Genomic DNA, 25,462 nt, shown 5'->3' on the forward strand with positions numbered 1-25,462 from the left:
AGGACCCGTCTGCAACTGCTTTCTAGGCAGAGCTCTGGGATGTGGCCGGGACGTGGTGACGCGACAGGTAACAACCAGAGACTCACCGGCTGGGAGTCCGCCGGGATCCGGGCCTCCTTCCCCACACCTGCTGTGACTGCGTCCTCAGGCCCAGGTGCCTGCCTGTTCAATCGCTCTGCTCACGGAACTCCGCCCTCACAGTGGCCAGGGCAGGCAGTTGTGCCAGTCCATCCTCACCAGAGCGACTCGTCAGCAACAGTGAGCTGTATTGTACAGACATGCGGACCTTCCTGACCCTGTGCCCTGCCTGTTGTTTCCTCTAGGACTTGGGGTCCTGGCAGAGTGACGTCTTGGTCCGAGGTGTCCTCTTCAGCTGAGCCATGGCGACGCCAGATGTCAGTGTGCACATGGAGGAGGTGGTGGTGGTGACGACACCCGACACCGCGGTGGATGGCAGTGGCATGGAGGAGGTCAAGACAGTCCTAGTGACAACCAACCTGGCTGCCCACGGGTAAGGACAGGTCTGTGCCCTGCGGGGGCGGGGGAATGGCGGTGGGATGGCAGCATCTGGCACAGTGTGAGGCCTTTGGAGTTTCCCTTCATCATAGCCATTCTGAACCAGACTTGAGTCCATGTCAGTGCAGAGTGTGCAGGACAATGGTAATGCTTCGTCCTTGCCCTGGACTCCTGCATCACCACAGTCATAGGGCTCATTTCTGAAAACACCTGAAGTTTCTCTTGATAAGATAGGCAGTAGGGACAACTGGGAACTATTATTTCAAAATGAAGAGCCAGTAGTTTCCTGATCCTCCTCATGGTAACAGCGTTTTCTTCCCCATCTCTTACAATAGACGTCCACACAGAATACTAGTTGGCAAAGAAGCTGGTGTGTGAGCCGACTGCTGGCTTCCTTTCGCCGAGCCCTACCTGTTGCCTTCGAGGGGTTGGAGTAGACCGGCTCCCTGTGGGTCATTTTTGCTGTGTCCTGAGTGTGTCCTGTTCAGACTGACCTCAGCATGTCCCTGACCACAAGGGCGAGCTCTGGCCTGTCCCCTGTCTAACAGGATGCTTGGGGAAAGGTTCTAGACCAGGGCCCAACCCAGGCGCAGTTCCTGTAGGGCACACAGGACACTGGGTGTCGCCGCTTTGCACAGTCTGTGTGCAGCTGCTGCGTGGGGCGCCGGCCGCCCTCGCACTGTGCGCACTCTCCTTTCGGGCGGAGCTCATTCTCCATCCCTGCGCACACAGTGAGGCGGCCGGCCCTTTGCTGGGTTCTAGCTGCACTGATGGCGCGTGTGACTGAGCCTGTGGATTTTCCCACCTGAATTCTCTGGTAGCTTGTCAGTGCGCCTCTGTGGGCGGGCTTCCCCGCACCCTTGCTCTGCAGTGACTTCCCATGCCCTGCTCAGAGGTGGCACCCAAGCCCCTTCCTGTGGATCGGAGATGGCTCTTGATGAACACAGTGGGCAGAAGTGACACTTGGTGGGAAAGACCACGCTGCCTCCTCCTGGTGTGCTGGGCGCTGTGAGGAGCCCTTGCCACAGGCACCTCATGGGGTGCTTTGGTCTGACTGAGCCCAGTCTTTGCATCACCCCACCCAGGCAGGTGGCCTGATGGGGAATGCCCAGCCCCACACTGGCGACTTCCCAGCTGTGCCCCAGCGTGTGGGGTGACTCACTGAGCCTTCTCATGAGCATCACTAGTTCTGTCTGGGGCAGGCCGGAGTGCCCAGAACACGTGTCCTTATCAGCTGGACTGCCATAACAGAACACCGGGGACAGGGTGGCTCACCCTGGGGAAACGTCATTTCTCACTGTCCCGGGGGCTGCAAGTCCAGGATCCAGGTCTGCAGGGTCAGGGTCTGGCTCATGTGGCCTCACCTGTAGAGACAGTCTCTTCCTCTGGTTTGAGCACTGCAGTCCTCTCAGACTGGGGCCCGTCCTGACCTCATTTGACCTTAATTTCCAGCTGAAGACCGGATCTGCAGACAGTCACACTGGGATTAGGGCTTCGACATGCGAATTTGGGGACACAGTTCAGTCCACAGCAACATGCCCCTTCCCTTTCCCGGGGGCAAACGCTGCTATCTGGGAGTGGGGCTGATAGGAGGGTCTCCTGATCTAGGTTGCCTGGGCTCACTCAGTTCCTGTCCCAGCTGGGCCTGAGTCCTGCAGGCACACAGCTGAGACCCATTCACTGTGCTGCGCTTTTCTGGTTTGGTTTTGTGCTGGTTTGGGATCTGCATCTTGGTTCCAGGGGTGTTAGAGCCCCTACCCCCCAACCCCCTGCTTGGAAGCCATGCCCTGGGGACTCATAGGAGTCCTTTGTCTGGCCAGGCCTGGCCTGAACACCTGGGGATTGTCCAGCCACATTCTAATTTGATCTTTATCCTGAGGCCATTTCTTATTTTGAAAATCTTTTGCCTGGTGGGAAGTGGGAGACATAAAACCATGTGACCACGTGTTCCCTGTCATCTCTGCACCCACAGGGTGGGCAGCTTCCTCTTGCATCAGCATCTGCACTCCACAGAGCTGTGCACACCTCATACCTTCTCTGCTACAAGTCCTTTTGTGTGTTTTCCTCTTCAGTGATTGTGGCTACATTGTTGCCAGTGGTTCCTCCACTGCCTGGTACAGCCCCTGTGTAGCCTACTGCTCCTGCTCTGGATATCCTATTGCTCTGTCTTCCCCAGAATGTGGTGGCAGCACCCACTTCCGGATAGTTTCTGTGTCATTGACACGGCTGCATAACCACCACAAAACTCAGTGCATTGAAACTTGTGTTTGCCACTTCCTAGGGGGATGGGCTAGCCAGGCAGCCACTCTGGCTGGGGCCTGTGCACCTGGCAATGTTGGGTAGTCTGCATGTACTCCCTTCTGGGGCGCTAGGGAAGGAGGATCTCAGCACTCCCCGTGGGGCCCTCACCCCCAGGGACACTTGCCTGGTGTTGTCATGGAGAAAGGTTCCGGGAGTGGATGAGGAGCTGCAGAACCTCGTGGGGTCTGGCTGTGTACCCCCGAGTCATAGGGCCCGGAGGACACTGAGGCAGGAGGCAGCTGAGGGCCCTGGAGATGTTTCTTCTCTTTCTCTGAAATATTTTATGTTCTACGAGTGGGAAGTTGAGGTTTACTCTGGCCCCACGTTTAAGAAGAAGTTGGGCAGTGAAAGCGAGCTAATGACTTTGTGGGTACAGATTCCTTTCCTGGCCGGACATTTGGGGAGAACTTGGGAGTGTTCCTTACTGGTGACAACCAACCCACGCTGCCTCCACCCAGTGCTTTGCCATGGCGACGTGAGGAGAAGCAAGTAGTGTTGTTTTTAAAAAAAATACATTTTTATTGATTTCATAGAGGAAGGGAGAAGGATAGAAACACCAGTGATGAGTGAGAATCATCCATCGACTGCTCTCTGCACACCCCACTGGGGATCGCACCCGCAACCTGGGCATGTGCCCTGATGGGAATCAAACCGTGACCCCCTGGTTCATAGGTTGATGCTCAACCACTGAGCCACACCTGCCGGGCTGAAAGTAGCGTTTGTAGTCTGATAGCAGCTTTGATTGACATTTGCTTTAGTAAAGTGGAAGTTAGTGCTGTGGGAGGATTCATCCTCGAGTTGTGTGTGAGGCCGAGGGCAGAGGGGTCGTGGGCAGGAGACCTCTGCTCCTGTGACTGTTTCCCGGATACCCTTTAGTCTTGGTGTTTCCCTGTAGGTGGCCTGTGACAGGGACCTGGCTCTGCTCCTTACATGCTGGACCCTCTTGCAATGCTGCTTCCTGTCCCACTCTTGACTCACTTCCTTCCTGGGACCGCCCTGGAACTCCTGTATGGAAGGAGCCCATTTTCCTGTTCTGCGCACATCCCTGCCTTCCAGAGTTCTGGCATGAAAGGACAGCTGCCCCTCTGAGTCCATGACCCTCGTCAGGGGTGGCCCTTGCCCAGTGCTATTCTTTCTGTAGGAGGCACTCCAAACAGGTCCCCAAGACCAGATTCCAAGTGTGCATCTCTGGTCAGCTCATTTCTGACCTGGGGGGAGGTGAGGTAAAGCTTTGGGCAAGTGGAGAGGGGGACATGGCAGGGCAGCACCCCCGGCCCCTCTGGGCCTCCCCAGCCCACTCCCCCACCCCCCCACTGCTCTAAGGGCAGCTCTGAGGTCAGCAGTGCCGGCCTGTGGGGAGGGAGAAGATGGGATACCATGTCAGGAGGATAAAGGCAGGGCACGGGCCATGGTGCAAGTTTGACCCTGGGTGTGGTAGCGAGAGGTGGGATGGGCAGGTGGGTAGAACCTCAGTGCCAGTGAACCCAGAAATCCGGGGCAGGGGTGGTTGGTTCCTTCTAGGGGTTCCCTGAGCACTGCCCATGTCCCCACAGCCTGCTGTTCTCCCTCCCTTCCTACCTGGCCTCCCACCTGCCCTCCGAGAGCCTTTGCATCTGCTGCCCCTCTTCCTGCACCCCCAGTGGTGCTGCTCTGACTGCCCTCAGGACTGCCCCAGGGCTGGGGGCATATCCACAGGTCCCTTAGCCAGTGCGCTCAGTGCCCGTTTCCTGGGCGGCCTCCTCCTGGGGCCTGGCTTTCTCTGCTGCTGCTTTGATGCTGATCCTCTTGTCGCCCACAACACCCTCACCTTCCTAGGATACTTGTGCACCCCAGGCGCCATCATGACCCAGGTCCAGGCCTGGGATATAAACACCTGCTCTGTGGTGCACAGTGATGGAGTCTGCAGATCTGACCCTTCTTTCTAAAATTGTATATTTTTGGATAGTTTCTATACCCATGTGAAATCATTATAATAGAAATAAAAATTTTATTAAAGATACGAAGGTGTAGAATTCCTGCCAAAGTGCTGGTGGTCTCCACAGATTTGTTTCACGTGCCAGGAGCATTTTGGGTACCTGAGACACAACTGTGAGCAAAACAGCCCACTCGAGGAGCACCTGCTGGGGGGCTGTGGTTTGGTGACCATCAGTGCAGGTCCCCTGACCTGCATGGCCACTGGACTTCTGGACTGAACAGGAAGTGCCACGGAGCGCAGCAGAGACGCACACTGTCATTGGGGCCTGCTGATGTCTCCCCTCTTCCTCTTCCAGAGGCGACCTGAGTGAGGACAACATGGAGACTGAGAACGCGGCTGCGGCTGCTGCAGCTGCCTTCACAGCGTCCTCGCAGCTCAAGGAAGCCGTGTTAGGTAGGTGCCTGCCAGTGGCTGGTGGGACAATTTTTCCCAAGAGGACAGGCTTCCAGGCCAGAGCCGAGCCTGGCTCCAGTGGAGGCCAGGCTGCAGGGCCTTCCGGGGGTAGCCTGGCTGTGTCTGCACCTGTGGCTGTGTGGGAAGCTCTGCTCAGAACCATCGTGAGTGGTAGTGAAAGTTCTTTATAACACCTAATGTTAAGGGCCTCAGAACTAGAACAGGATGAATATGTTTCTCTGGAATTATCCCAAGTAGAGTTTGATTTTATGTCTTCAAGTGGTTCTTCAATTGAACATAGTTTAATGCACTTGTGCTAGTGTTACTGTAGTTAACAGTCGTTAAATGTTGTCGAATTGATTGTGAGTTAACTTGAAACTGTAACTTGGGACTGAGGTGTCCCTGCTCACCCTGCCCTGTCCCTGGTCCCTCCTGGATCCTGATTTCTGGTTTCTGGGCTAGTAGTTACGTGTTTTGGCAGGAAGTGCTTTGGGAGAGGTTGTGACTGACTTTCTGTCTTACCCTTGCCCTGTCCTCACACCTCATGAGAAGTGAAGATGAATGAAGAGGGGGAGAACCTGGAGGCCGAGATCTTGTACCCCATCACCTGTGGGGACAGCAGAGCCAACCTGATCTGGAGGAAGTTCGTGTGCCCTGGCATCAATGTGAAGTGTGTGCAGGTGAGGGTTCTGGGTGCCAGCTGCAAGGGCCGGGTCCTCCCAGGATAGCTGCAGAGAGGCCAGGAGTGAGAGTGTGAGCACCCTGCTCCAAGGCCGTGAGCTTGCAGAGGCAGCTCGGGAGGGAGCAGTCCGTGTGCGAGGGTAGCAGAGGAGGAGTGGCTCTCCAGGGCGGCAGGACTCGCTGAGGGCACGGAGAAGAGCATGGGGAGAGCCACTTATCACAGGAGGGCAGTGGCAACACAAGCATCTGGAAGGCAAGCCGCAGGAGCGGGGAAGGGGACCAGGGGCCTTGAAGGTGTCTCTGAGCGCTGCATGGAGATGACAGCGGGTCTGAACGTGTCCAGGATGGAGGGAGGGTGTCCTAGTCTAGGAGGCTGGGATCCCAGGCTGTGCGAGTCAAGCTTGGTGCCAGCTCAGGACTGCCCCCTGCTCCGTGGGACAAGCGAATGGCAGCATGATCTGCGACAGTCTGGATTGTAACTCCAGTAAAATAGAACCTGCGAGCCATGTGGTTGCCTAGTATTTCATGTCATTTATGTCAAATAGGAAGCCTCTCATATTAGAAAACCAACAACACTAGGGGTGATGGAGCCGCAAATGGTTGGTGACAGTCTTGCGTCAGACACCGCCATCGACGAGGCAGTGATCACAGGGACAGCAGCACTCGCACAGGGAGCTGACGGTGGGGCGGGCAGGACTGAGGGACAGGCTACAACACATTGGCCCGCACGCTGCCAAGATGGCGAGGATGGGATGCCAGGTGCTGCTCCGGTTCAAGGGGATGAGACTGACAGGCAGGCACAGCACAGCCTGGGCTGGGGCCTGCATCGCAGAGGCAGTGGCTCTAGTGGTCGCCACTGGGACACTGTGAAGGTTCCTGCTGCCTCGGGGGAGGTCACATAGGCGTGGCAATTTCCTGCGCTTGGTGCGTGGTTCTGGGGAGAACCTTGTTGTCAGGAAGCAGTTGTGAAGCTTGTCCTCACTGGGAAGCTGACCTCAAGCAGAAAGTGAAAGGAAACAGGCTTCTCCTGGGCTCCGTGACGTAAGCGAGAGGAAGCCCCTGCGGATACTTCTGGTCAGAAACACACCACCCAGCTCCCAGTACTCAGCACTGAAGTACAGGAGAGCTCTGCATCCACTTCAGAAAGATGAATAACAAGTAAGATGATTGCTTCCCAGCCGCCGATTCCAGCTCAGGGTCGAGGGCCGAGTGGTTCGGGCAGGTGATCAGACAGGAGCTGTAGGCGAAGGAAGGCGTGAAGAGCCAATGAGTGGAAACTGGTATATCGCAGTGTGACAGACGCTGCAACATCAATAACGTGTCTTAGGGAGATTCTGACAGGATCAAATGCGTGGCCGCCGGGCAGGGCTTGAGTAGGACCACAAAGCTCCGGAGGCTACCTACGTGGGCTGTGTCTGTGTCCCCGACCAGGTGGGTGTGGGTCAGCTCTCCCTGGGCTCAGTGAGAGAAAGGGGACCTGCTCAGGAACGTGGGAAAATTACCTCCATTGGTAGGGTGCCCAGGTTGGCCTCACTTGCCATGACCAACCTACGTCTGACCGAGATAGGAGGCGGCTGGGTAACCTGAGCTTGACCTGATGCAGGTTGCAGGGAGCCCCCAGCGAAGGGGAGGCCCTGACCTGGGCCCGGGGGGTGTCCAGGCCATGGCTGGAACTTCCTTTTCTGCCTCTGCCGAGACCTGCTGACCCACCCATCCCCAGCCTGCTTGTTTTCTAAGTAAATATAGTTTTATTTTGATTCTTGAGTTCCCGTGATTGCTCGTTTAATAAGACTGAATAGGATATTTGATGTTCTTGGGCCTCTGGATTCCAGCCATGGTGGGCCTACCAGCCCCAGAGCCTGTATGCAGGGAGGACACTCCCTGGCTTCAACATGGACGGGTGTGTCACTGAGGGACAGCATTGGAGGTGGGATGGGGCGGCCACAGGGGATGTTCACTGCTCCCCTGTACATTGCATCCTGTGTTATTTTGACATGATAGAGGTATAATTTAATTATAGAACAGTTTATATGTGCGATAGACCGGGTCCTGCCTGGAGTGTACGAGCCCTGTGCAGGCAGGAGGGCCACACCTTGTTTCACCTGAGCTGTCCTTTCCCCAAGCCAACGTTGCTACAGGCCGAGTCCTGTGTCTGATTGAGAGTGGGCCTGAGGCTCTGCCTCCATCCTGCATCCCTTCCCTAGGCCATGCTGTGCTCCGGAAAGGTCAGGCGGGAGCACCGGTGGTGGGAGGTGCCATCCTGACTGCTCTGCTGTGTTCCCTCTACAGTATGATGAGCATGTCATCAGCCCCAAGGAGTTTGTGCACCTGGCCGGCAAGTCCACCCTGAAGGACTGGAAGAGGGCCATCCGGATGAATGGCATCATGCTCAGGTGGGCCTCCTGTGGTCTTGTCTCGTTCGGAGCTCCGCCGGTTCTTACCTGGAGGCCCTGTGGTGTGACAGTGTCTGCACATCAGATAGGTGCTGGCTCAGCTCTCAGCCAGCTTTCCCGCTGCGCACGCAGAGCGCCCAGGTCACTGGTGGGTGGTGCCTCAGACCTGGGAGTGTGTGTCAAGAGCCCCGCCTTTAACCTGCGGTGCGTGTCCAGTTGTCTAGACACTGTCCTCTGGCTCTGGGTCTGCCTGTTCAGGCTGTGTCTGCGTTTGGCGGCTGCGTGCCAGTCTGCTTGGCCCTTGGTGCCAGTGAGTTTGCAGAGGGTCTTGGTCTGGACCGTGGCCACCGTGTGACGAGCGGGTGTGCTGGGCTGCGCCCTGCCCTTGGCAAGGAGCGCCCTCTGTCCTCAGAGACTCCCTGCCCTTGGACACTCATTAGGAGTCGGGGCCCCAGCAGCTCCTGCTCTTGACACCGGCGTCCAGTCTGAAGGCCGGGGGCCCTGACAGCCCGGCATGGGCTCTCACTCTCCTGCCCCACGGGTGCCCGGGGGCAGGCCTCTGACCCTGCTGACTTCAGCCTTCACGTCCACAGCCTCGGGAATGTCGCCTCCTGGTTCTCACGTATCAGTACTTCCTGTTTGGGTGTCACAACTTGTCCCTGATTGGTTGGAGCACCCCTGCTGGTCTGTCCCTGCCCTCTGCCCTACTTGCCCCACGGCCCCCACAGCATGTCCGTGCAGAGACGAGTCTTGCTGTGTCTGGTGTCGCTAGGTTGGGTTACTTTGCTGCTGACGGGGATGCTGTCCTTCATAGTTTTCCCCCAGAGGATGGGTCTTGCTGTCCTTGGCCACATGTGGTGCTGCAGGAGCGCCTGTGGCCCTCATGTGGAGCCCTGACTATGGCCCTGGTCACTCCTTGTGAACCACAGTCTGGCCTTAAAGAGGCAGATACTCAAGGCCAGGGACCAGCAGCTGGCATGTCTCGTGCCCTCGAGCAGGTGGGCCCACGGTGCTCATGGTTCTCCCTAAACCCATCCAGGTGTCCCTGGCTTTCTATAAAGTGTCTGGGTGTCAGAGCTGTGGGAAGGCGATGGCCCATTTCACTGAAGGAAGGTCAGTGCAACCATGGAGCCCACGGTGAGGGAGGCAGGAGGCCCTGTGGAGCATCTGATGCTCAGCTCGACTTTGCAGCGGGAACTCAGAGCCATGAGGCTTCTCCTGGCAGGTTCTTACCCGCCTACCTGCCAGCCTGTGCCACTGAAAGCACCTTGGTGCACTGTGGGTCTGCTCTCCTGCGGCCTCGCTATTTCCCCAGGGCACCAGCCACTGCGTCTCACTTCCTGTGGTCAGGGCCACATGCCTGGCTGCAGTGAGTCCACTCACGAACCCAGAACTTTGTGCTAGGCTATTGGACAAGCCTGTCAGGGAGCTTCCTTTGGCCTCCCGACATGGCCGGGGCTGTCCCTCCTGGGACTGAGGTCGCCCTAGTGGGGGGGTTGAGCGATATGTTTGGGTCCAGTCATCTGCGCAGATGGCCTGGCCATGGCGCGGGTACACACAGGGTGCTTGTCTCCTGCACAGGAAGATCATGGACTCCGGGGAGCTGGACTTCTACCAGCACGACAAGGTCTGCTCCAATACCTGCCGCAGCACCAAGATCGACCTCTCGGGCGCCCGCGTGTCCCTGAGTAGCCCCACATCGGCTGAGTACCTCCCACTCACACCTGCCACGGCTGATGGTATGTGCCACGCCTGCTCGGTGTCACCCAGCCCCTCCGCTGCTGGCCACGGAGCTGGATGTGCCCCTCAGCTCAGGCAACTGGGCCCCTGGGCCCTGTGGTCAGTGGCTACCTCCTCCCTCACTGTAGAAGTCTGAACTGATATTTCATTGGCAGGGACGATTCAAGCACCTTTTCTTTTTAAGCCACGTTTGTTATAAAACATAGAAACTCCTACATAGGAGCACATAAAGATTGTTGAAGCCACTGTCCAGGGCCCACCTGCACCTCTGACCTGCAAGGTGCTCCCTGCCCCACAGCTGCCCCTGCAGCGGCACCCGGTGGGACCTGCACTCCTGCAGTACTTGGTGCTCAGCTGTGTGTGCCTTCCTGCCCCTTGGGCTCTGACGCCTTTGTGACGTGCTCACGGTGATGTCTGGTGCTCACTCGGGTACGAAATACCCTTGAACTCATTCCAACTTTGTGAATATAGATTTTTTGAAATCTAAGAGCAGAACCAGGTCCTGAGCTCCCCCTTCAGATTGCCTGGTGATAATTTTGTGGTGTGTTTCCAGTGATGTCACTTGCATTGTCTCTACACTATCAGTCTGGGCGCTGCATGTGGCCAGGGACTGTCCTTTCCGCTGACGAGATGGTGGGCATTTGAGGGAGCATGGCCTGTACTGGAGGGCGGGGAGGGAGGCTGGGCAGCCGTGTGGGGCGGTCGTCATCCAGACCTGCCCTGAGTCCTGGCCGAGCTGCTAGGGGTGCTGCTGGCGGTCTGTGTGAGTACCAGGTGCTGCCGTCAGACAGTGTGGAGGGGCTGGACCACCACAGAGACGCCTCCCCACCCCCGCCCTGGGGGACACATCCAAACACGTATCCCACTCCTGTTGGGCCCATAGCTGTTGTGACAGTAGGGTGACCTGGGGGTCAGCATGGGGTGACTGATCTCTGAGGAAGGACCAGTCTCCGAGTGTGCCAGTTAGTGCCCACCGTGTTGGCACAGGCCGCATCCGGTCAGGATTTAGCTCTTGGGACTCTCGTCCCTTCCTGGTCCGGACAGGGCAGTCTGTTGCTTTACTTAAACTTCACCCATGCAGTGGCTTCCTCGGCCTGAGTCTCCTTTACAGCTCGTGGGAGACCTGTCAGCCTGACCGAGGAACAGGTTTGCTTCAAGCACGTGACATTCCCAGCACCATGTCTTTGTTGGGTGTAGATGTGGCAGGTTGAAAAGCTCGTGCGAACATTAGCCAGTCGCCGGCTTGTTTGTAAGCCAGGTCTCTATGAAGCCAGGGCTTTATCAAAAGCAGCCACAAATGGCCAGATGCCCCTTTGTCCATGATCATGTGCAGCAGGCCCTAGAGGCCGAGTGGCAGCTCGTGTCCCCCAGAGCTTCGCCTCTTTTGATTGGAAACTGCACATGGAGAGACACTGAGATATGTGTTGGTGTCGGTAAAGCAGACGGGAGGGAGTAATCGGGGCACAGACCCAGCCGAGTGAGTGGCAGGACCCCGCTGTGCAGCCCAGGCTCGCTGACTCTTGGAGCCAGTGTTGAGGTATTGGACTGGGTTGTGGGCCTACGAGGTCCTGTCGGTTCTTTCTGCTCTGTATGTGCTGCGGTGCCTGCTATTGGACAGTGGAAAGTACAATCCAGGTGCGAGGCAGTGGGCCCTCTGCACCAGGGCCTGTGCTTGTCAGCTGCGTGAGGCGGCATGGAGGCCGCTTTGCAGCCAGGCAGGCGGGCTCATCTGCTTCCGTCTTGGTTGCAGTGAACGGGTCTCCTGCTACCATCACCATAGAGACCTGCGAGGACTCCGGTGACTGGACCACGACCATCGGAGGTACAGGGTCCTTCCTGTGGGCTTCTGGGTGGGGCCTGGGGCGGGGCCCCATGGAGAACGGGACTGAACAGGGAGCTGTGCCTGTGGACAGCATGTGTATTTGGAGGCTGTGTCCCCTGCTGGGCTGGGCCACTGGCCTGACAGCTCTGAGCTGTTGCCCAGCTCAAAAGGGCAACCCAGCTGACCCCAGATTTGTGTCCTCCCGTGGGCTGGGTCAGGACTTCCTGCTGTTTGAGCCTCTTCTTCCCTCGCAGATGACACATTTGCCTTCTGGCGAGGGCTCAAGGATGCAGGGCTGCTGGAGGAGGTCATACAGGAGTTCCACCAGGAGATGGTGGAGACCATGAAAGGCCTGCAGCAGCGGGTGCAAGATCCCCCTCTGCAGCTCCAAGGTGAGGGTACTGCCTGTGGGGCCCCTTCCTTGCAGAGCAGGGCTGGTGTTTGGTTGGCTCAGGCTGCAGTGGGCGTTGCCTGCTCCTGATAGCTCTGGGCTGAGCCCAGCAGCTTCTGCAGGGAGTGGGCAGCTAGTCCTGCTCCTCCAGGCCCCTCCTTGACTCAGGATTGTGCCTGCTGAGGCCCAGCTTCTGGTGGCGGAAGGGGCCTCCCCATGTCCTGTCGGCCAGCCGTCCTCACTGCGCCCGTCTCACCCTCAGACGCCGTGCTGCTCAACAACATTGTGCAGAACTTCGGCATGCTGGACCTGGTGAAGAAGGTGCTGGCCGGCCACAAGTGCCAGATGGACCGCTCGCGGGAGCAGTATGCCCGCGACCTGGCCGGTGCGTGGGGCCTCCATCCCTGGTGCGGGGCCCGGAGTCCGCGTAGGACAAGCGGGCACTTGCATTGTCAGCAGGGGCACTGAGACTCCAACCGTGGAGCTTGTGACTCACTGCGTGCCTGTTCACAAGAGGAGACGGCAGAGATGTGAAAAGACAGACCGTGACCCTGAGCCCAGTTTGTGCCAGCTGTGCCCGTCTTTCCCAGTACCCCTCGGTGTCTGGACATGCGGGGTGTGCATGTGTGTGCGTGCGCATGTGTGTGAATGGATGTACCTGTGGGTGTGCAGATGTGTATGTAGTAGAGCTGGCTGGCTACATGTGCTGCTTTGACCTAGTTTATACCTAATACCACGAGAGCAGCTCTCCATGCACAATGTAGTGGATTGGAATGTGTGGCAGCTCGGAGGGCAGGCTGTGTGTGGTCTGACACTCCCTTCCCTGACAGTGGTGCCTGTCCCCATCCCCGCAGTGACGCTCTGTCCTGTCCCTGCAGCCCTGGAGCAGCAGTGTGACGAGCACCGCCGACGGGCCAAGGAATTGAAGCACAAGTCCCAGCACCTCAGCAACGTGCTCATGACGTTAACGCCCGTGTCCCTGCCGCCCCCCATAAAGCGGCCCCGGCTCGCCAGGGCCACATCCGGGCCGGCTGCCATCGCCTCGCAAGTGCTCGCCCAGTCCACCCAGATTGCCCTCAGCCCCGGCGTGCCCGTCTCCCAGCTGACCAGCGTGCCAATCGGCAAAGTGATGTCTACCCTACCTTCCCCCGTGCTGGGCAAGGGCTGCCCCCAGGCGGCTTCCACCAGCTCTCCTGCCTCACCGCTGCTTGGGGGCTACACGGTGCTGGCCTCGTCAGGCACCTCCTTCCCTGGCACGGTGGAGATCCACCCGGATGCATCCAGCCTCACAGTCCTGAGTACGGCCGCCATGCAGGACGGCAGCACTGTGGTCAAGGTGGTCAGCCCCCTGCAGCTGCTCACCCTGCCGGGCCTGGGCCCCGCCCTGCAGAACGTGGCCCAGGTGTCCCCCGGGGGCAGCACCATTGTGACAGTGCCCACAGGGGCCGTGGAGAGCGCCATGGCTGCCCCAGGGCCCGAGGAGCACACAGCCACCATCGAGGTGGCCGCCATGGCTGAGGGCCACGAGCACAAGTAGTCACTGGCAGAGGGTGAGGCCCCTGGTGGGCACGGGACTGGCCCCTCTCCTCAGGCCACAGCGCAAAACAAAGAAAGGACATCAAAATGGATCGAGAGGAGAGAGGGGCAGAAGATGACAGCAACCTGTGACGTCCGCTGGACTTGGAGTTCTGCACTTCCCCATTTTCTTGGGAAATATATTTTTCCATCTGTTGCTTATTAATACTGTTTACACGTTGGGCCCAACCAGGAGCCAGACGAGAGGACGTGCAGGCCTCACTGCGGCCGGAACAGCAGGCAGCACTGAGGGTGGGCCTGCTGCGCTGCATGGCTGGGCACGCCGTTAGCACAGGCCTTGGGGACCATCCCCAAGGTGGAAAGCCATGGATCCTATGGATTTGATTTCTTCCCACAGTTTTCTGTAGGTTAGTGTGGTGGGCACTCTGCTCTCCTGTCTCGGGAACAGGTGTGGGTGGGTGTCAGGTCGACACAGGGCTCAGGTCTGGGGGCTCTGGCTCCTGGGGTATAGGGTGCAGACTTGAAGGCACCTGCCTGAGCAGAGGGGCTCAGGGGCCCAGCAGCATGAGCTTCCCTGCCCCTGCCTACCTGCCTGCAGATGCTTGGCACTCAGGGCTGCCCCACACACCCTGTGTGCTCCTGTGAGCTGTTTAGTGGGCTTCTAGGAAGAGTCTGACCTATAGCTTTTTCAACCCAAACCATGCCGCGTGCCTAGGCTTCCGGAATCTGCTCTGGATTCCAGAGTGTGTACAGGTGGCTGTTGGGACCGTCTGCGTGAAGGTGACCGAGGGCTGAAGGTCCTGCCACTTGGGTCCTGGGGGTGAGGGCGTAAACGGGGCAAGACGGCAGGGTGGGGTGCACCTTCCATTCGCCCCGTGTTCAACATGCTGATGGGGCCAGCATGACCTCCTCAGACCCAGGAGCCCCACCTCTTGGGACCCCCACCTGGAGGTGCTGTGCCTGTTGCTCTAGGGCGTGTGGGGAAACTGCCATTGGGCACAGCCAGGGCCAGCGCAGGTTCAAGGTGGACGCCCAGATGCTCACTGGAGGGCTGTCTGTGGTCCACACAGGTCTGACTTTGGAGGCGTCAGGTAGACTGACGGGGCCGTGCACAGGTCCCCAAGGACGGCCTGAGCCCCTTGAGCATCAGGGACCCGCTGAGGATGCTTCTCCGGAGTCCTCCTCATGGAGAGGCCCCCCGCTCCCTGCTTTGAAGGGAACTGGGCTCGTCTATCTGTCCATCCCTCCATCCATCCAGTGCCCCAGACCCCACCTCAGTGGCCTCGCCCACGTGGAGCTACTGAGGCTGTCAGTTTTCTCTGTTAGTTCTGTTTGCTCTTTTCAAGGGTCTGCTGGTTTCCCCATGTTTACTTTCTTGTCCGTGTCTGCAGTTTTTCTTAAGTGCGTCTTGATTGAGTCATGAGCCCTGTTAGGTGGGCAGGCCCAGCATCCCTGTCTGCATCAGCTCCGTTTTCTAATGAAGCCTCATCTGGCCCGTGGAGCCTTTGTCAAAGTCACATCCACCCCCTTCCAGCCCTTTCGCTGGTCTCAGACCAGGCCAGGGAGAGTTCACTTCAGAGCCATACACACAAAGTGGCAGCTCAGGTTAAGGACCAGCCACGCACCCTGTGCCGGGAGGGACCCACCATCCTCCAGGGGCCCCAGCTGCTGGGGAGGGGTCGCCGCACCCACCACACCGCCCCTCCTGGTGGGGCGTGCTGGCCTGTGCTCTGGTTGGGGAAAGCGATCAGTAGGCTTGGTTTTCTCACTGGTGCTCAGGGGCAGCTTGGGGAATAAGCATCTGAGTCGTACTTTGTATGTTGTTTTGCAAGGATCTGCTCGGTACTTTGATCTAAAATAAAAACGTGTTTCATAATTTGTGTCTGTCTGACGAGGGTGCATGGTGGCAGCCCAGAGTTGTGAGGGGTGGGCACGGTTAGCTCCTTATTTACTGCGTCGCGGATGAGCTCAGAGAAGCACTGCCTGCTCAAAGGGCGGGTGCCCAGGGGGGACTCACTGCAACCAGCACCTGGGCCGAGGGAATGAGGACCTGACTCCAAGGAGGATGTTTTTTCCTCCCAAGGCCCAGTGCCGGGGTGTGGCCCCAGGTATGCGCTGGTCCCTGCAGCCCTGGGCTGGATAGTAACTGAAGAGAAGTATCCAGTTGAGCCCTGGGGAGGGAGGACGACGGCAGAGGGTGGGGTCTTGAAGGCCGGGAGTCCGGGCTGCCAGCGGTGGGGAAGGCAGACCCCCACAACTTGATTCCTACCCTCTAATGGTTTGCAGAACACCCTCAAACCCAGCTCACTGAGCTCCGGAGGTGTACTGAAAGGCGGAGGGCGCAGGTGCAGCCTCTGCGCGGCCTCTCCTCCGGGCTGCTGCAGGCCTATCAGCAGGCCCGTCCCCAAGGACCTTGGAGCTTTGGATGCAGCCGGTGCTCACCAGTGAGTGCCCAGCTGCCAGGTCTCCCCAAGAAGGAGCAGGGGCACTGGGCCTGCCCTCCCTTCACGTCTCCAGCCTCTGCCTCTTGGTTCCCGGCTCTCTCTCGAATGTCCCTCAGCCCCGGCAGCCCTGAGGCCATGCCTGCCTCCTGTGTTCCTGTCTCAGGAGGGGTGACATCTCCCAGCCAGGTGCCTCGGAGCTCTCCCACCTGCATCCTCGTCTGCAGTCCCCGGCCAGCAGGGGGCAGCCGCCCTCTAACTGGCCCTCAGCCTCCACACCCTCAGCCACATCAGCTGTCAGACTGAACAGCAGGGCCCCCTGAGCCCCGCCCTGGGCTCCCAGGAGCCACACAGCTCCTGGCACTTCCTCCTGGCTGAGCGTGTGTGGTGTTTGTGTTCATCTGTTGGACCACGCTTTCTAACTGTGTTCCTATGTTTATTCTTCGGTGAGCTCGACGGGCTTTCTCGGGAAGGTGAACAACAATCTCCCTTTATCTTTAGGTTTATCTTTTGAGTTTAGGTTCATAGCAAAATTCGGAGGAAAGTACAGAGATCCTCCTGCCCCCATGCTCACCTCTGTTATCAATGTGCCCCCCCGACGGGGCATTTGTAAGAGTCACTGACCCGCATTGACATCAGCACCCAGAGCCCACGGTGTGCGCTGGGGTCACTCTCGGGGTTGGTTTTGTGGGTCTGGACAAATGTGTTACAACGTGTGCCCACCATCATAGTACCACACAGTAGTTTCACGGCCCTAAAATCCTCTGTGCCCCCCTTGTCCGTCCCTCCCCCCAGCCCCTGGCCACCACTGATCTTCACTGTCTCCACAGCGCTGCCTTTTCCCGATGTCGCACAGCTGGAGTCACACAGTCTGTAGCCTTTTCAGTTGGTTTCTGGCATTTAGTCATGCATTTCACGTTCTTCTGTGTGTCTTCATGGCCTAACAGCTTATTTTTTTGGTGCTAAATAATATCCCCGTCTGGGTGGACCACGGTGACTCACCCACCCACCTGCGGAAGGACGCCTGGGCTGCTTCCCGTCCTGTCAATCCAGAACAAAGCTGCTGTAAACGTCGGTGGGCAGGTTTGATGTGGACATCAGCTTTCAGCTCCTTTGGGTAGATAGCAGGGAGCGTGACTGCTGGGTCCCACGAGTCTGTTCAGTTTGGTAAGAGACCACCCAGCTGTCTTCCCAAGTGGCCGCGCCCCTGCCTTCCCCCCAGCAGTGAAGGGGAGCTCCCGCTGCCCCGCGTCCTCGCCGGCACTTGGTGGTGTCTGTGTCTGGGTGTTGGCCGTTCTGATGGGTGTGCAGTGGAATCTCATTGTCTAATTTCCATTTCCCTGACGACTAGGACGTGGAGCAGCTTTTCATGTGCTCACCCGTCATCCGTGTATCTATTTGGTGACGGGTCTGGGAAGGTCTGGGCCCATTTTTAATCGGGTTCATTGTGTTCTTTCTGGGCTTAGAATTCTTTGTATCTTTTGGAAACAGTCCTGCATCAGATGTGTCTTTTGCAACTATCTCTCCTCTCCATGGTTGTCTTCTCATTCTCTCGGTATTGTTTTTGCTTTCTGCATTGAGCTGCCGTTGCTCCTTTGTCGAGGTCAGTTGACCATATTTACGGGTCTATTTCTGGGCTCTCTGTCCTGCTCTGTTGGTCTATGTGTCTGTTCTTTCACCAGTAACCACGCTGTCTTGATCACTGTAGCTTTACAGTCAGTGGCGTCAGTCCTCCAACTCTGTTCTTCACCTTCATTCTTTTTTATTATTTTCTTTTGTTCATCCTCACCTGAGGATATTTTTCCATTGATTTTTAGAGAGAGTGGAAAGGAGGGGGAGAGAGAGAAACATCAATGTGAGAGAGACATATCGATTGGTTGCCTCCCACATGTGCCCTAACCAGGGCTGGGGATTGAGCCGCAACTGGTACGTGCCTTTGACTTGAACCGGGACCCTTGGCTCTATCCACTGAGCCAAACCAGCTAGGACTCCTTCATGGTTTCCTTGACTGCTCTGGGTCTTTCGCCTCCATGTAAACTTTAGAATCAGTTGGTCCATATCCACCACACAACAGGCTGGGTTCTGAGGGGGATTGTGTTGACTCTACAGACCAAGTTGGGTGCTGTATATACTTAACGGTTAGGTATTAGGCACATGCACCTTAAGAGTTGATATAGCTTCCTGGTTGGTACTTTCCAAACAGGATGTAGCGCACCTCAGGGAGCTGTTTTCTAAGCACAGAGGAGCGGGGTGCGCCTCGGGGAGGATAGGGAGTGCTTTGGGAAACGTCACTTGAAGACCCTCGGCCAAAAGTTTGAAAGTCACTGTGTGCATCTCTGGGTTGGCTCTGCCTCTACTCCTGCTGCGTGGGTGGCTCTCTGCTCTCCTCTGTGTGTGGCGTTAAACCTGGCCACACATTCTCATTCTCCTCCCACAAAATGTGAAGCTCAGTTTCCTTTCTCTTGGTGTGGGCGCTGGCCCTCGTGGCTCATGCTGATGACACGGACGTGGCAGATGTCCTGCTGCGTGACTTCTCAGGATGCATGAGGAAGGGCAAGAGTGTCCGTGCTGTTCTCATTCCTTCCGTCTCTCTCTGTCTCTGTGTGTCTCTCTGTCTCTCTGCCTCTGTCACAGTCACCGTCTCTTTCTCTCTCTGTCTCTGTCAACCCCCATTCTGGAGCGGGAGCTGCCACCGTGGAGAGACCGCATAGAGATGGAGACATGTGCTCAGCAGCTCCCTCCACGCCCATGCCCAGCCCAGGTGACAGCCATGCCGTGAGGTCCCTCAGGTGACAGCCACAGGGCCACATCTTCTGGACACCGAGCAGAGACTCGCGGTCCTTGCCGGTCCCACAGAACTTGTGAGCGTAATGCATGCTTGTTTTATGCTGCTGAGTTTTGGGGTCATTTGTTGCACAGCCTTTCTGTACGATCATTTGAATGGGTTCCAGGGGCAGTGCCCTGCTGACCTGCTATGTGGGCCCTGTTTTAATGTGCTTATGGCCATTCGTGTATTTTCCCACATGAAGTGTCTGTTCAACTATTTTGCTCATTTTAAGAAAACTGGGCTTTGCCCTAGCCGGTTTGGCTCAGTGGATAGAGTGTCGGCCTGCAGACGGAAGGGTCCCGGGTTTGACTCTGGTCAGGGGCACATGCCCTAGTTGCAGGCTCAATCCCCAGTAGGGTGTTTGCAGGAGGCAGCTGATCCATGATTCTTTCTCATCACTGATGTTTCCATCTCTCTTGCCCTCTCTCTTCCTCTCTGAAATCAATAAATATATACTTAATAATAAAAAAAGAAAACAGAGCTTTTAAAAAATTATTGAGTTTTGAGGTTCACAGTGCTCTGCGCCAGTTCTCATCAGACCCTCTCCGAACACCTCGCGGCCCTGCTCTGTTCCTCTCCTCACTGCGGCGTCTGCACAGCGGAAACTGTGGGTGGTTATGAAACCCTGTTTATCAGCCTTTTATGTATGTGTGTGCTTTGCGTGTCCCTTTAAAGAAGCACTTGCCCCCCCAGGGCTGAGAAGACTTCTGCTTTCAAGCTTTGCGGCTGGCAGTGCTGCGCTCCACCCGCCTTGAGCAACATGTTGTGGTTGTGTCGTGAGGCAGGTCCCATCCTTCGTTCTCCCTCGCTCCCTCAGAGTCCCACACCTTCTGCTGGGGGCGGGCCTTCCCCTGCTTCAGTGCCTTTTAAGAAGTCCACTGGCTGCAGGTTGGGCCTGTTGGACTGTCTCCTGCCCTTCCCCCACCTGCTGAATTTCAGAAGAGGAGCCCCGAGTCCCCAGCCCACCCAGGGCCGTGTGTGCAGTAACTATCCCCCATCAGTGACCAATCCCCTGGGTGGGCAGGTCCTACAGGCACCTGGCCCTGAGTGGCCTGGCTGGGAGGTGACGGGGTGAGGTCCGGAGGCCAGGAGGGTGGACTTGAACCTCTGGCGTCAGAAGCCTGCCACGTCCCGCCCCAGTTCCAGGGAGGAGAGTAGGCTCTGGCACAGAGGCCCAGCCTTGCATCCTGCCGGGCGCGGGCGTGGGCGCGGGCGGGGGACAGAGCCAGAGTGGGCGGAGGTCAAGGCCGAGTCTGCAGGGCGGGGTGCACAGAGGTCAGGTGCTGGATGGAGGGCGGGGCGGAGCCAGGTCTGCTGCCTCTCCAGACCTAGCCCCAAGCAGGAGGGTGTGATTGCATCCTCCTCATCTGGGAATGAGACAGGTCAGTAAGCTAGGACAAGTGGAATAGGGACACTGGGACAGAGAGTTTGTGTTGTGTGTGTGTGTTTTAATCCTCACCCAAGGATATTTTTCCATTGATTTCCAGAGAGAGTGAAAGGGAGGGAGAAGGAGGGGGGAGGAGAGAGAAGCATTGATGTGAGAAAGAAACATCGGCTGGCTGACTCCTGTCCACAATCCTACAATCCTTCAAGCCTGCAAGCGAGGTAGGTGCCTGTGACCGGGTGGAACCCGAGATCCCTTGGTCTGCAGGCCGATGCTCTACCCACTGGGTAAACCTGCCAAAGCTGAGACAAATAGTTTAAATGGCCAAGCGATTTATAGCCATCCAGTCAGCTGCAAATCCCATCTTTCCTAACCAAGGCCGCTAAGAGTAAATGTTTTACACTTCTCATACCAGAAACCCACGTAGTGCCGTTTGTGCCAGCCTCACCAAGGAAGGGTGAGGTCAGGGGAGTGCATCTCATTTTTTTGTTTGTTTGTTTTAATATTTTTATTGATTTTTTACAGAGAAGAAGGGAGAGGGAATAGTTAGAAACATCGATGAGAGAGAAACATCGATCAGCTGCCTCTTGCACACCCCCCAGTGGGGATGTGGCCACAACCAAGGTACATGCCCTTGACCGGAATTGAATCTGGGACCCTTCAGTCCGCAGGCCGACGCTCTATCCACTGAGCCAAATCGGTTAGGACTGCATCTTGTTTTAAATCATCATAAAGCTGATGAATATTCTGTGAGGCCCTTCCCTAGGACTGCCCCTAAAATCCTTGCCTTTAGAAAGCATATTAGAGCCCTTGAGACAAGACCCGGCCCAGGAGCTCCTGCCACGCCCACGCCTCCTCCCTCTCGGGTGCGCCTTCCGAACTCTAGTGGTGGCCCCACTAGACTTGCCACCAGGGCAATAATGGACAGCGGCAGCTGGTCGCAGGCTCACCCCCTGAACATGTCTCTAAAGCCCCCCTTTTCTCTGACTCCCAGCGAGCTCATAGCAGCTCTCATGGCCACGGCTTTCCCACACGTGTCTCGGGGCCAGAGCCACCCAGCCGAAGCTCTCCTGTTGCTTTCTACCCTAAGCCCTTCCTTGTTTCCGCCCCCAGCTTTAATAAATGTCCTCTCAAAATCACCTGGCCTCATTTGTTTTTTAAAACATATGTCTTTTTTTTATTTCAGAGAGGAAGGGAGAGGGAGAGAAATAGAAACATCAGTGATGAGATAGAATCATTGATCGGCTGCGTTCTGCACGCTCCCCCCTGGGAGACTGAGTCTGCAACCCGGGCATATGCCCTTGACCGGAATCAAACCCCGGACCCTTCAGTCCGCAGGCCGATGCTCTGTCCACTGAGCCAAACTGGCCAAGGCCATCTGGACCCATCTTGTTAAATCTTCCCTGCTCAAAGTCAAGAACCCACACACTCCCAGCAGCCCAAGGCAGACCTGAGGCAGCCGCCAGGCCCGCTTCCTGTCTAGGAACAGGAAGGCCACACCCACTTCCTCCGTCCTGAGTGTGGCCCTCCCACGGGCCAATCTGAAGAGGTGCCTTTGGCCAGGAGAGGCCCTTGGAGGAGCTGCCAGACTCAGAGAGAGCCCTGGGGGGGATGGGGGTGGGGCTCCTCCCCCAGCAGCTTGGGGACTATCCTGAGTCTTCACCTTGCTCACCTCAGCTCCAGGCGGGTCGGTGTGGGGTGGCACGCACAGGTGCAGAGGTGCTGTGGGGTCGGGACAGAGACAGCAGCTAGCAGCACCCCTGGTGTGGACCTCCTTGCATCGAGACCTTGAGGTCAGATGCCCCTTCCTGGCTCCCATGACCTTCTCCCCATGGCCCCACAAGAAAGGACGAGTTTAAGAGGCCCTTGTGGCTGCACTTTCCCCCAGGCTAAGCTGGAGTGCTCCCACCCATAGACTGTCACCTCCTTGCTCCTGGCCAGGGTGTGACCTTATGGCTGGGTGGGAAGGCCCATGAATGGGCCATTGTTAGGGTCCTTGGGGGCCAGGGCCTGGTATTAAAGTTCTGTTTAGTCCTGGCTGGTTTGGCTCAGTGGATAGAGCCTGTGGACTGAAGGGTCTCAGGTTTGATTCCAGTCAGGGCACAGGCCTGAGTTGCAGGCTTGATCCCCAGCGGGGGGCGTGCAGGAGGCACCTGATCCATGATTCATCATTGATGTTTCTTTCTCTCTCTCTTTCTTCCTTCCTCTCTGAAATCAATAAAAATATATTTTTTAAAAAAGTCCTGTTTAGGTGGGTGGTAACCAGAGGCCGCTAGGGCCAGCTGGCAGGACCTGGCCCCCGTCACAGGTAAACTGGGCCTGGCCCCCAGACTCGAGACCTTCCTACCTTTCCAGCTGTTTGGAGTGATGGTGGAGGGCACACAGAGGCCATGCGGCCAAGCTCTATCCGCGGGGACATGTGCTGGGTGAGGAAGGCCCAATTTGGGGGGCGTGACGGCTGGATGCTTTATTTACTTTTTAATTTGATATAATTTCAAACAACATACAAAAGTTGCAATAATAGTGCAAAGACTTCTGAAGGTATTTTCTTAAAATATATTTATTGATTTCAGAGAGGAAGAGAGCGGGAGAGAGAGAGATAGAAACATCAATGATGAGAGAGGATTATTGATCGGCTGCTTCTGCAGGCCCCACACTGGGGATTGAGCCTGCAACCCTGGCCTGTGCCCTGATGGGAATCGAACCGCGACCTCCCAGTGCACAGGCTGGCGCTCAGCCCCCGCGCCTCGGCCAGGCACCCCTGTGTCTTGACTCGCTGACCGCTGACATTGGCCCCAGCTGGGTTATCAGACATGTGACTCCTGGATCATCTGGGAGTGGGATCTCTTCACCCGACACCCAGGTGACAGTGACGTTTCTAAGAGCAGGGACGCGGTTGTTATTGCAGCAGGAAATTCAGCATTAACCAGTAGCGTCACTGAGCTCACAACTGGATTTTAACTGTGACGAATCTCCTTTCTCTTTTATCTGTTTTTTGGTAACCACAGTGCAGCGGAGGCCCTCTGTCTTCTCCAGCCTGGGGACTCCTCATGGCTGGGACATTTGGAGGGGCGGACCGGCCACTGCGGGCTCCTGGAGATTGGGAGGAGGCTCTGCATTTGGGGCTGGAGCCACAGGAGGTGGCTGTGCCCTCGGTGCACCTGCGCTCAGCCTACCTGCTGTCCTGCTCGGGGGACCTGAGCCCTGACACTGGTTTCTCTGCTGCCAAGCTCGTCTGCCTTGTGTCGTAACTAGTAGGCGTCGCGGGGAGATGCTTTGCGACTATGTGACGGTTCCATTTGGTGGCAGACACTATACCTCTGCATTAACTCATATTGCTGAATCATTTTGAAAGGACCCCTGTGCCTCAGGGGCATGGACACAGGCCCCAGGGGAGGCCGCTGCAGGGGTCTCGGCCTTGCCCGGCACGGGCACCTGGATTCTGCAGCGGCTTGGATTTCGAGCTGACGGCATTTGCAGATGGTGGCTGTAGGGTGTGAGAAGGGGCTCAGGGGAGGATGGGGTGTCATTTAACGGAAACGGGAGGCTGTCGGAGCAGCCGGAGGAGAGGGTTTGAGCCCGCACTCTGAGATGCCTGGCTGGCGTCCAGGAAGCTGCGAGGACTGTGTGTCTGCAGTTTGGGGGCAGTCCCTGCTGGTGGTGGTGAAATCGGTGCATCAGGATCTGTATGATCTTTGGGGCCAGAGGTGAGGGATGACCCCTCCGACATGAGTGACCAGAGGGCCCTGAGCATGGGCTACTGTGCGAATGCTCCGCAGTCTGTACTTGACACTTGTCCTGTTGGTTTGAATAAGGAATACACATGCACAAAATCAGACATGCAAGCCCTGGCCAGTGTGCTCACTGGGTAGAGTGTTGGCACAGCATCAAAGAGTTGAGGGCATGATTCCTGGTCAAGGGCACGTACTTGGGTTTGGGATAACCCCCACCCTGGTTGGGGTGCATGTGGGAGGCAACCAGACCGTGTGTCTCTCTCACATTGATATCTCCCTTCTCTTTCTCCCTCCCACCTTCCATTCTCCCTAAAAACGACCAATAGAAAGAATATTTGCAGGTGAGGTTAGCAAACAAACCTCAGACGTGCAGGCAGGGCGAGGGAAGGGTTTCCTCCCGTCCCAGCTCATTTCCCTCTGGTTTTGTATCTGAGTTTTGTAAATTATTTATTTTTAAATCCTGTCTTTTTTATTTTTTAACTCCAGGTGCGTCATTGTGTGCCTGGGTTCTCTTCTTTAACAGGTGATTGGAAAACACCTCACTGAGGGACATTAGAGATGCTTCCGCATTCCTGGCACTGCTGGTGCTCTTCCCCGCATCGCAGGGCGGCACCAGCCAGGGGCTGCCCGCCCGCCCTCCCCTCCCCCCCCCATGTCTGACTCTGGCCTTATGGTGGGGGGTGGGGTGAAGAGACCCTGTGGCTCTGCCTGCACCCTGAGAGCGCAGCCTTGGTTCCCTCGCCTCTCGCTGTGCGGGGAGCAGGGTGCGGTGTGTCTGGCTGCTGACCTATTGTCTCCTCCGCACATCATCCTGCATCAGTGCCTCTGTGCTAGGGGCTCAGCCCTGTGCTCTCTGAAGGGGAAGCGCAGCCAGGCACAGCGCGGTCCTTTCTGTGGTGTCACTCTGTCCATCGTACAGCTTTCAAACTACCAGCCTGGAGCCTGGCCTGAGCAGGGGATGAGCGAGGAGCCCCCAGCAGGAGGGCGGCCCCTTAGCCAGGCCTTCAGCCAAGACACCACCAGCTGCACTCAGCACGGTCTCCAGCTCCTCTGTGGCTGGTTTTGTTTCTGTTTGAATCTTTGATCTGCCTACTGTTCCACGGGGTGTCAAGTGATGGGTGGAGAGTCCCCCGCCCCCTTTTTGGTTCAAGATGCTAGCCGGTTGTAACAGAATTGTTAGAATGAAGCAGTTTTAACAGAATTTGTGGAATGAACCATCTTTCCCAGTAACCTGAAGTGCCATCGGTCCATGAATTGCTGTGTGCCTTTCAGCCTATTTGTGCACTCTCCTCGCCGCACCTTATCCTGCTCCAGAACCACACTCTTTT

At 57.0% G+C, this 25,462-nt stretch overlaps 1 protein-coding gene across 2 annotated transcripts in view; it reads left to right on the forward strand.

The window, feature by feature from the left end:
- GMEB2 (glucocorticoid modulatory element binding protein 2) overlaps window positions 1-15,624 on the forward strand; it is a 20,611-nt gene extending 4,987 nt beyond the window's left edge. The window contains exons 2-10 of one of the 2 annotated variants that reach the window (XM_006769517.2): window positions 324-511; window positions 5,088-5,185; window positions 5,735-5,865; window positions 8,156-8,259; window positions 9,841-9,998; window positions 11,750-11,821; window positions 12,076-12,213; window positions 12,475-12,597; window positions 13,091-15,624. In XM_006769517.2, coding sequence (XP_006769580.1) covers window positions 381-511; window positions 5,088-5,185; window positions 5,735-5,865; window positions 8,156-8,259; window positions 9,841-9,998; window positions 11,750-11,821; window positions 12,076-12,213; window positions 12,475-12,597; window positions 13,091-13,749 — 1,614 coding nt within the window. In that variant the 5' untranslated portion in view covers window positions 324-380 and the 3' untranslated portion in view covers window positions 13,750-15,624. The remainder of the gene's footprint in view (window positions 1-323; window positions 512-5,087; window positions 5,186-5,734; window positions 5,866-8,155; window positions 8,260-9,840; window positions 9,999-11,749; window positions 11,822-12,075; window positions 12,214-12,474; window positions 12,598-13,090) is intronic. The other variant, XM_006769518.2, reaches the window with a different exon arrangement.
- The last annotated feature ends 9,838 nt before the right edge of the window (window positions 15,625-25,462 follow it).

Source organism: Myotis davidii, unplaced genomic scaffold (assembly GCF_000327345.1).
Source record: "Myotis davidii unplaced genomic scaffold, ASM32734v1 scaffold244, whole genome shotgun sequence".
NCBI lineage: Eukaryota > Metazoa > Chordata > Mammalia > Chiroptera > Vespertilionidae > Myotis > Myotis davidii.